At 38.2% G+C, this 11,421-nt stretch overlaps 2 protein-coding genes across 2 annotated transcripts; one reads left to right on the top strand and one right to left on the bottom strand.

The window, feature by feature from the left end:
- Positions 1-3,005: 3,005 nt before the first annotated feature.
- On the bottom strand, positions 3,006-4,271 carry LOC111219629 (stonustoxin subunit beta-like). Its single transcript, XM_022742343.1, has 4 exons — positions 4,220-4,271; positions 3,764-3,826; positions 3,519-3,661; positions 3,006-3,434 (listed from the first exon to the last, which is right to left on the bottom strand). The coding sequence occupies exons 1-4, from the start codon at positions 4,269-4,271 to the stop codon at positions 3,006-3,008; spliced, it is 687 nt and encodes a 228-aa protein (XP_022598064.1).
- Positions 4,272-5,673: 1,402 nt separating this feature from the next.
- On the top strand, positions 5,674-10,282 carry LOC111219628 (stonustoxin subunit beta-like). The gene is made up of 5 exons (XM_022742342.1): positions 5,674-5,701; positions 9,125-9,151; positions 9,253-9,315; positions 9,406-9,548; positions 9,836-10,282. The coding sequence occupies exons 1-5, from the start codon at positions 5,674-5,676 to the stop codon at positions 10,280-10,282; spliced, it is 708 nt and encodes a 235-aa protein (XP_022598063.1).
- The last annotated feature ends 1,139 nt before the right edge of the window (positions 10,283-11,421 follow it).

Raw genomic sequence — 11,421 nt, 5'->3', positions numbered from 1 at the left:
ATTTTTAAGATTTGTCATTTTTTTTTACTTTTTAGGCCTGACTATACAATGACATTTTTTCACTTTTTATGCGATAGGATATTATGTTGTGTTTTCTCACTGTCATAATGGTGCAGTGGTTAGAACTGCTGTCCCACAGTCCAGGGGTCATGGGTTCAAACCCTGCCTGGGGCCATTCTCCATTGATTTAGCATATTCTCCCTATGCGTTACCTTTTATGCTTTAATTTACTATCAAGTTTTTATCTTTTTCTCTTTTTATGCCATAGTATAGTATGTCGTTTTTTTCCACTTTTTAAGATTTGTCATTTTTTTTTACTTTTTACGCCTTACTATACTATGTTGTTATTTCACTTTTTATGCCATAGTATAGTATGTCGTTTTTTTCACTTTTTAGGCCATACTATACTATGACGTTTTTTCACTTTTTTTGCCATAGTATAGTATGTCGTTTTTTTCACTTTTTCTATATTTCATACATGTATTCAACACATGTACATAAATTACATTTTTGTGTGGGCATTCATGAATGTAAATACAGATCCTATATGTTAATAAACCATTTGGTTGATGGCATTCCAAAGCCAATCACTTTGTTTTGGAGGGTTGGCGGGGTTGTTGCGTCCCTACCAATGTTGAGACCAAACCTATGCCCTTGCATACACACACAAACATTTGCTAATTTTATGGCTCTACAAGTCAAAAAATATTCAAGTATTATATAACAATGGCATATATATATGTCAATATATATATTGCCACATACTGATATGTCATATAAAGGTTCAGTATTGTACTTATTGAACATTTTGTTTGTTCAAATAGTTTTTCACCTTTTCTCTCCATTGCTGCTAGCCAACTACTCTCACAAAAAGCATTCAACCCTGATAATATAGTTGTTAACTTTGTGTTATTTACTGTGTGGATGTAGCCTGAAGAGGCTTCAAAATTCACTTCAGAATTTCCTTCTCACAGTCGTGTCACAGTTTGCAGTTAATAGTGATCTCATACTCAGCTTTACCTCATGGTTTTTCTCGTCGACTTCAGGAATGACATAATGTCATCTTTGGCCACACAGATTAAGAGACATTCAGCAGTTATTACAACACAGAAGCGCGCTGTTTCACTGATTTGGGTAAACTCAGTATAAGATAATGAAGACACTGCCAACGAAATAAAAAGTCTCAAAGAAAATCATTTAGTATTATTAAGTATTTACACATGAAAATAACAATGCTGTTTTGGATCATGAGGGAGTCCTGGCTTATCTGGGATGCTGAGAAAAACCATACTGCATTTTATAGGGGACAAATAACCTTGTTATACTGATGACATTCAATAGGTGGAGACAAAGACAAAGTCTTCCTTACCAAGACTACCCAGTGTATGGCTCACACCTCAATCAGCAGGCATCGAACTGTTGGAGAAATGACTCCAGAGCCACAGCCACATAAATCATGGGATTGGAAAAATATTTTTATTCAAATATGACATGTTTCTCTGGTTTTGCTGTTTTGTTGTGAACATTGAATAGGTGTAAAGCTTCAAGCTGCGCCTGAACTGAACTTTTTATTATACTGTGTCATGCATTCAGAAATGCTACATATAGAAATCATGCCTGACCCTTATGAGAAAAATCAAAATAATACGTGTGGGCAATTAATAGTTAACAGTGTCTTCCTCTTCTGAAATTCTCTTCATTCTTTGCAAATCTCTGTAGTGTACGTTTGCTGTTACTGATTATTTTCATCATGTGTATTGAAGACATCAGTGGTGGTGCTTGCTGCCGGCAAACTGTTAGCAAAAATGACTACACATCATTAGAAACACTTTCAGGGTGCAATCATACTGATCTCTATTACACTGAGAAAAAATAGTTTAATGTCATTCTTATCAATTCAGTTGGCATCCTGCATTATCTGTTTTATATTTCAACAATTCCTCTCCTCCATCCATGCTCCCTCATTGGCCCTGTTTGTGTGCTCAGATGTGACCTTGTTTATTGCCTCCCTGGATCTACTTTCATGTCACCAGCCTAATCCTCCGGGCCCCCTGCTCAGTGTTAACAGTGGAAGGTGTAGAATGAAAGATCCAGAGCAGCTGAAGGTATGGTACAGTTTGAATACTTACATGACATTGATGGATTAATGTTCCTATGCTACAAGCTTGTATTTATAAATCATGACCTAGTGGCTGAGGATAACACAAAGCAATGCAAAAGTATCTTGTTCTTCCTGTTTTAAATATGTCTCGCCAAGTTTCTCTGCACTGTGGAAGTTCTGAGGAGTTTGCAGATGTTGAGGTACCCTGGATTTTAAGTTGCATGTGTTAATTTGTATGCATATTTATTTATTAACATATTGTATTCATTTAAAAAAAAAAACATTTCATGAGGTTCCATGGACTACACTAAACCATAGGTATTCTGATAGACATGTTGCAAATGGAAGGAGTTTCAATTTAATGAATATCTGTTAATCAATCTCAGTCTCTATGTCTAATCTCTATAACCAAAAGCAACTATATAATTAGTTGTATGTCCTTCTTCCAAGATTTGCTATTAATGAGAGCCATGTAAGACAGCTGAAGCCTTCATTTTGATTAACTTCTGTTCAAGGTCGTCAAACCATTTTGACTCATGATGACATTCAAAGTCACAGAGAATAATAATAAATCACACAGAATAATATATTTATTTAAAAAGTGCAGATTACACTGATATTGCCAGAATATTAAGTACACAATGCTACATTATATATACATATATATGTCGATATTTAACATTCAGTTTTGACAAAATAAACACATTATGCACACTCAAACACTTAAACAAATAGCAGCGTCTTGGTACATATATATTTGTATACATGATGATTTTCTATACATGATCTATGCATCTTTTTTTTAAAATTTCAATTATCCTACAGTATCTGTTACGAGTGGGTATGTATTATAAATGAAGCTTGAATGGAAATGGAAGAAATGGAAATGGAAAACACACACACTCTATTCTTCTTGTTCAACAAAAACACATGATGACTTTTGTCCTACCCAGAAACCTGGCAACATTCTCCCCATGAAGGAGCTCTTAATCTGCTGCAGCAGTCTGATCTCCTTCCTGCCTTCGCCCTCTCCTCCATCCTTCACCTCTTCAACTGCGTAAAAATTGATGACACCAGCTGGATGGTCAAGGTACACCCCGATGGTGGTGCACTGGGGAATATCCCAGATTTCTGTGTTTGTACCATTGAACCACAACTGGTAGTGGGATCCACCCCACCCAAGACCCCAGGACTGTTCATTCTCTCCCAGCCCACAGGGTCCGTCGCTTCCCCTCCTCCCTGCCCCTTCATAGGTGACTCCGAGGACCACCCATCCTGAATATTTAACTTCCCAGTAAGCTCGGAAGCCCAGTATGCCTTCTTTGCAGAGAACCTTGAATGGAAAGAGAGCAAAAATTTGTTGAACATAAAAACTAATGTGTAACTTCCAGATTTGTAACATCCAGATTGTGAATACCTGAGGTACATGCTCATATCTCTCTGGCCTGTCCAGTACGGGGCAAGTGACATCATCAGTCATGCGTGACACCTTGGATCCACCCTCTGTGATCCACAGCATCTTATTGGCTGTCTTGTCATCCAGGGAAAGGTTCATCCAGTCTGCAAGATGTGGAAAATATGCAGCTATAACAGTCAGAAAGAGAAACTACACAAGTAATAGTACGAAAAAAATGTAGAAAAAAGTCAAATGAGTGTTCTTACATTTTAGAAGATCAGCTCTGCATGTGGGCTCAGGGACGTTTGGCTCATAGTCTGGGATGTTTTCTGAATGATGAGAAAAGCCATATTGAAGAGAGAAGCTGGTGGTGAATACAAGATAATAATAACATCATAACAAGCAATAACAGAAAATAAACCTGAACTATAAAGAAGTAAACCTTCAGTGTGTTCTCAAGGTTTACTTTAAAAACTCACCTATAGGAGAAGCAGCAGCTTTGGATTTTGTCCCTGTAAATATAAAACAATTATTACTGTCAGTTGTTCTGCACTTATTGAGTTCTTACTGTCAAAGTAAACATTCTAAAAAAGAAATAAAAAAAATGAAATTAGTTAAGGGTTTATAACTGAACACCAATTTGTACTCCTGGATAATAAACTATAGCCTTCTACATTATCATACATCATCTTCCTGAGGACTAAACAAGGGAGTTCTCACACCAGGTCTGCCAGCGGCAGGCATGATTCTCGTACTGGGAGCACTGGTTGGCATCTTTATCGTTTCTTTCTATGTTGAGGTTTCTTGAATGTTGGCGTCTGTCAGCAGCGTACTGCTGCTATGATGCAAATGACTTCTTTATATACCCCGAGGAAAGAGAGCATTAAAGGTTTTGGGGGCCCCTGGGGCTCCATAAGAGAAATTTTGGTAAGGTATGTAGAGATAATGAGCTCACTAATGGGCGTGCCATGGAGGCTGCCAAACCAGGATATGTACGTCAGCACCAACATCTGACCCGCTGACCCATATTTATCTGAGTGGTCCTGAATTTGTTTTTACAATTATCTTGTCATCTCTTTGTATTCACACACACACACACATCTTGGAAACTGATACCTGCCCAGGAACATGGACGTCCTGTACAGAACAGAGGGATTACGTAAGATTGGAGAAACGGGACTCAAGTGCACTTTGAGACCTTTTAGAAGTAGTGATGGAGAGAAATGAAACCCAGTGCAGTGTGGTTTCATTTGGTTTAGACTTTGTCAATATTGTGCACTTGTAAAGAAGAGTACTTCAAGTTAAAGATACAATCCTTTAGAAATACTTCTAAATGTACCTGATTTTCTCTCTTATGTCCCTTAATATTTTTTGTGGTAGATTAATAATCCTTACTGTCTGTGTTTAGACACTAAAGTGATGGGTTGAAATGCTATCATCACACCATGCGTTCCATTTACATATCAGCTTCTAGATTCTAAATTCATTTATAAGCAACTCATGAGAGGTTATCTATTGGCTGAATTGACCTAAAGAAGGGGTTTGAATCAAATGTTAAGTTATCAGCCAAGTACATCACAATGAAATCATAACTCATGAGTGAAGTAGAAGTTTATTCAAGTACATTTTGTGTACTTATATCCAAAGATGGTTCCACATTATTGCATGATATTCAGACCTATAGACGCTCTGAAAGGTTAAAAACTGAAGTCACGACCTTGAACATCCAGAGCAGCCACAGAACAGGGTCTCAGCTCAGTCATTTGGCAGAGAGTGTTTGTCTGTCAGCAGTGGTTTAACGGTCTGGTGTCTCTGGTTTATCATAGAACTCAAACAGGTACACATGCACGCTCCACGCTCCACCTCTCCTTTATTTTCAATGGTTTCCTCTTGGGCAGTCTGGGACAGTTCAGACACTATAGTTCCTGGTATGTACTGAGAATGTCAGCTGCATTGCAATCAGTGCACCAGTCAGTCATCTGCTTGGGTAGGCAGGAACACAAGAAGGACGAGACAGCCTTGACTAGAGGTTTGGCAGGGTGCCGAAAATGGTAAATACGCAGCCCGCAGCGGAGAGCATAACACAAGAAAGGGTTTATGACCAGCGACATGCTTTTTCTTTTAACCCCGGCCATGTGCATTAAGGCATTTGTGATGGTAAATGGTTGATGTGATAATGCAGGTCAAGAGCAGAGCCAAGCCTGGTATGATGAACTGAGGGATCTCCAGTGAAGTGACTTATTCATCTAAGTATTTAGGTTACACTGGCCTGTGTTTGTATATATATGTATTTGGATTGTGCTTCTTGTCTAACCTACATTTCTTTTTCAGTGTATATTAATCAGATGTTATTTAATATAATGTATTTAATTGACTTGTCAATGCTTATACTATCATGATATCAGCGAGGTGCAAGGATCTTTCATTACTAAATTCTTATTAATGAGTTTTTGTGTGTGTACAAATGAATAAATAATAAATAATAAATTCTCTTTTAAAGTTTCTATGTGTAAAAAGAGAGTAATAATTTCTTAAGTAATGATTTCAAATGCTTTTATTTTCATTTTGTTTGTTTTAAGAAACAAATAAGAAACATATGTCTAGATACGATATTAAAATATTAAGTTAAACCTATAACAAAACTTCATACGCACTTAGTATACATTAAGATATTCATAGAGCTGTAATGAATTCAAGCTTGACAAAAATCATGATATCAATATATTGTTGAGCAAATAGAGTCAGTAAGTTTTTTCTTAAATCTTAAAGTTTCAATGTAGGAACAGGAGCAGTAACTGCAGGGTTCTGAATGTTGCAGCAAGAGAAATATTAATGTTATTATATCACATTGATCATTTGTCTAACACACACACACACACACACACACACACACACACCACGACCCGCACAACACACGTACATATATATATATAATATATATATATATATATATATATATATATTTATATATATAGCCTATACTCGATCATTCAACTTTTAAATTATAGCTACATGATTGCACTTCTTTAATGTATTGTACATTTGCACCTGTTGGATCTCAAACGGCTTGACGTTTAACACCAGGGATTCTCACACGCAGTTTTAAATATTTGCAGCTGCATACTCTGAATTTGTGTGTGTGCTTGTGTGTGTGTTTGCATCCCATCCACCATCAATGCATCAATGCTGTCACTGTGCAATGTGAGGAGATCCGTGGCATTGATGTAGAACGAAGAGGGGCAGGGTTTACTTGGGAACAGAGGGTATCCTACGGACATGAAAGCATCCATCGAACCTTTTTAAGGAAAAACATACATGCACAGCTCCGGTTACAAGCCCCCCCTCCCCTCTTCCTATATCGGCAAGATTTATTTCACCCCACCAGCTCCATTCCTTTCACCTCTGTCCTGCATTAAAGGTATATAAGAGTGGCATTAAGCTGTCACACACTGGAGCCAACAGAGACTCATCACACTCAAAGAGAGCAGTGACATCAGGCCTGAGACAGATTCCTGCAGCAGCTTATACAGTTAGTCCAGCCTTAAGCGGGAATCAAGATGCCTACTACAACAAGAATAATTTCTAACACCCGGAGAGCAGACAAAGGTGAACTTTTATTTTTCTGCATTTCACACAATTTAGAATCACTGTTTTTTGATCTTTAATACTTAGTTTTTCCTCCAAGAGCTTAACTCTGATGCCCCATTTCGATTTTTAGAAGGGTCATCTCCTTTTGTGTCAAAATAATATTGTAGCATGCATTAGTTAAAGCAAATAATACAGAAAACATAAGCAATGCTTTTAAATGTACTGATTTAATAACCCCACTCTGTGTCTGCAGCACTTTTTATTAGCCTCTGAGTCAGATCCTGAGTGAATGGGTCACTAGAGCGTACGTCTGTGTGGAGGAGGCAATAATTCACTGACTGATTTCATGCTTGTCATTACGAGGGGCGTATAATCGGTTTATTGCCTTGGAGCGAGCGGTCTGCAAGTGTCAACATCATCTGCATTAAAACAGATTTCACATGCTGTACTATATGTATTTAACAAACAGCATGTACAGGATAATGCCAGGCTTGAAAATAGGTGTCATTAAGCAGGGTTGTGAGTGTCAGCCTCTAATGTACAGATAGTATTATTATGAAAAACGCAAGAAGGGAAGGCAGAGCGGAAACCCTGTAGCATCGTTTGAAAAAGCCTTAAGTCTTACAATTGTCTTGCGATTTCTGTCACTTAAACTAGATTTTCACTATAATTGTTTTCTTTTTAATAATAAGAATCCAGCATCTTGTCTGCACGAAACTAAATAATGTAGGATCAATAAAAATAAAAAAAAGTTTTTCTTCACACTCTTTGAAAACAGATTGAGAGCTGCAGTGTTATGCACCATTATAAAAAAAAAAAAATTCAGTCAAATCCTGTCACGACTTGACTAACAAGCCCCATGCAGATTTGTCACAGTGGGGTTTAGGCTGCGTTCGGGTTTAAATGTTTTATATGGTGTCAAGTTGTAATGAGTCCAGACAAAGCGGTTATTTTCATCGCCTTGTGCTATATGCCGACAGGTGGCTTCGCATTCTCCCATGATCTCTTACAGCCTCCAGTCGACAGAGAGATAAATATCCGCTCATTTAGACGTGGCACGCATACTGCATGGCGTAAAAATAACTGTTAAGTTTGAAAAATGTAGATAATGATGACAAGTAGATTTACATGCGATGGGAGAGAGCAGCCTCACCTTGAACTCTTTGTCTCTTTACAGCACCACACAAAACCCGCACTATTGTAATTCAATTGATTTTCTTAAGATTGATGCAGTTTGCTTCTTTTTCTTGCCAAAGTAAATTGCATTAATGTTCTGAGCTGATTTTTATGTGTGAATGAAACAGACAGTTTATTTGGATGTGGCCTTGCTTGTTGATATAAATAAAACACATTACTTATGTTAGTTAGATGATGACATCTTAATGCTGTGGGGATTAAGTGTCTCTTTTTCTTGATGTCCGTCCTTAACAAAAAACTGGAGACCGCATTGCTTACACATGATACCAAAGTATATAAATAATATATATAAATGCTATAGCTACAAACTTAATCTAAAATCTAAAAATCTCTTTTTATTAAAGAGTCCCTACATTACTAACTTAAAAAAACAACAAGTTGCATGTGTTACAAACACATTATCGTTACATGAACTCCTCACTTTTTGGACGACCTTCTCAAACTCTCCTGGTTGTTATTTACCTCGATAAACAAGCGATGGAGCTTCATCCCCAACGTATCTGATTTGTGTGAGCAGATCATGTCCTTCCTCACTTCTGATAAAGTGCTCAGAGCTTCATGCTGCACGCTCCAGTGCGACTGAAGCCAACCCTGCAGCATGTGAGGTGTCTTGGTAATTCCAGCCGCCCGGCATGAATCAACCACTGGCTCCAGAAAGCATGCAGCTGCTGATGTGATGATCTGAAAGAGGCAGATGGTTTTCTAAGTATACAACCGTTTTGCAGAGTCTCACTTCATCACCTGTTGGGACACACCTGACACATACTGTAACCTATATGTATTCATTACTATTCTGTCGTAATACAGGTTGCTGTGTTTTTTTTTTGTTTTTTTTCTTGTAGCAAAAAAAGTCAAAGATGGAAACACGGGTAAGACAGTCACCTTACCACAGACCTGATCACACTATTTGGTTTGTAAATATTTGCACTGTAAATCCTGATCCACCAATTTCCCTCCTCTCATTCCTCAGAGAAGACCCCAGCCTATGAGCCAAATATACCTGAACCCAAATGCAGAGCTGATCTAATCAAACGTGCGATTTTTACTCTTGTATTAGTTTTTTACAATTTGGTCCAAGTATGATTTTTTTCATTAAATTAATCATTGTCTCCTGTTTTTTCAGACTGGCTCAACATTTCCCTGGATGACAAGACAGCCAATAAGATGCTGTGGATCACAGAGGGCGGTGTAAAAGTGGCCCGAATGACTGATGACATCACTTGTCCTGTCTTGGATAGACCAGAGAGATATGAGTATGCTCCACAGGTATGAGGATGCAAATACATTATTTGGTCTAAAATTACAGTATTTAAAATGCATTTTCTTTTGATTTACCATGTTCAAAAAAAGATGGTGTGAAGCCAACCAACAGTGTTATAGAGCAGAGGGCTGGCCCCCTGTGTTTATTTAAATCCTGAGCCAACTGGTTTGGCATTGCAAACTGGAGAAACTGAAGCTATGATAAATTCTCTGCAAGTGGCAGCTATAATAAATCACAGGTTATGTGAGATTATTTCTTAATTACACTGTTATTCCCACTCACATTCCACAAGGTCCTCTGCAATGAAGGCATCCTGGGCTTCCGAGGCTACTGGGAGGTGGAGTTTTCAGGATGGGTTGTAGTCGGAGTCGCGTATGAAAGAGCAGGAAGGAGGAACAGTGACGGATCCTGTGGCCTGGGAGAGAACGAGGAGTCCTGGGGTCTCGGCTGGAGTGGTTCCAGCTATTACGCCTGGCACAAAGGCAACAGTGTAGAGATCAAGGAGATCCCTCAGTGCTCTATAATTGGTGTATACCTTGACCAGCCTGCTGGTATCCTTAATTTCTATGCTGTGGAGGAAGTGAAGGATGGAGAGGAGGGTGCAGGAGGGAAGGAAGTTAAACTTTTGCAGCAAGTTAGGAGCTCCTTTAAGGAGAAAATGATACCAGGTTTCTGGATGGGGACACAGTCTAACTGTTTGATTGTAAAGAAAGAGGAAACTGTATCTACAAGTCAGTGATCGTGATCCCATCTCTTCTGACTGTGAAACAACTACCAGTATGTCAGCATTTACCAACTCAGCACAGGCTTGCATAAATCATGTGCACATCACATCATAATTAAAACATTGTACATTAGATGTATTCCTCATATACAGGATCTCTGGGGCAGACATACAGTAAATGGTCGTTGCATTTCAATAAAGGGAACAAAGTGCAATCGGGTAGGGATTCACCTTTGACCTTCCACTCTTTTGAACTTTCCTGAAACCACAGGACCACTCAAGGTTTATATTGATATATTTCTATATATATATATATATATATATTTATTTATTTATTTCTCCATTGTTATTGTTCAGAAAGAATGTATAGGGTTACCTAGTTTGGTATGTTTGAATAAATAATAAAATACTGAAAAAGTCATTTTTCGTCCTGGTTTGTTAATACACATATTTAAATATAGTGACAGCAAAAAAGTAGTGCTGCTACATGTAGAGAATTCATTTCCTTTATCAGTCGACTTATGAAGGACACTGGTCATTAAGGAAACTGGTGTTCTGCGTAAGCTCACATTTTCATTTCATCACCGTGCGCTCTCAGCATTACAGAATGGGTGTAATACTGTAATTGACAAAAACAAACAAATTCATTAATCCGCCACTTTTGCTCACAGACTCCTCCTCGCATCTCTAGAGTCAATTTTTTAACCAAGCACCCATTATTCTCCTGTGGGTCTCCATATTGGCACCAGGAAAAGGTTTCCTGGAGATTTATGGTGGTTTTTGTGTTCTACTTGAGGATAAACGTGAGAGATGTTGCAATAAGAAATCCTTTTTCTTTAAATACGGGTTTTGCTCTTTAAATAAATATTAATGCCACTGATGCAAGACTTGGTAAGCCACTTTTCACACAGTCTTGAGTCTTGGCAGGTGTAGGAATTAAAAATAGATGCATTATATGGGCCATAGATCTTTATCTGTCAACATAGTTTAACGTCTTCTTTGGACTGCGTTGTCTTTGTTCGGTGGATTCTGCTTCCCTCCCGCCTCACTCGTGCTGACAGCACTGACAAGCCCAGTTTCTGATTCCTACTTTCAGTCATGTTTGCAACCATCTTCTTGCTCTTTTGAACACACTCCTAGAGTTTCACGGGTGT

Source organism: Seriola dumerili, unplaced genomic scaffold (assembly GCF_002260705.1).
Source record: "Seriola dumerili isolate Sdu_G_001 unplaced genomic scaffold, Sdu_1.0 BDQW01000068.1, whole genome shotgun sequence".
Classification (NCBI taxonomy): Eukaryota; Metazoa; Chordata; class Actinopteri; order Carangiformes; family Carangidae; genus Seriola; species Seriola dumerili.
Note: the sequence above shows the minus strand (reverse complement) of the source record. Positions and strands in the feature narration are given on the sequence as shown.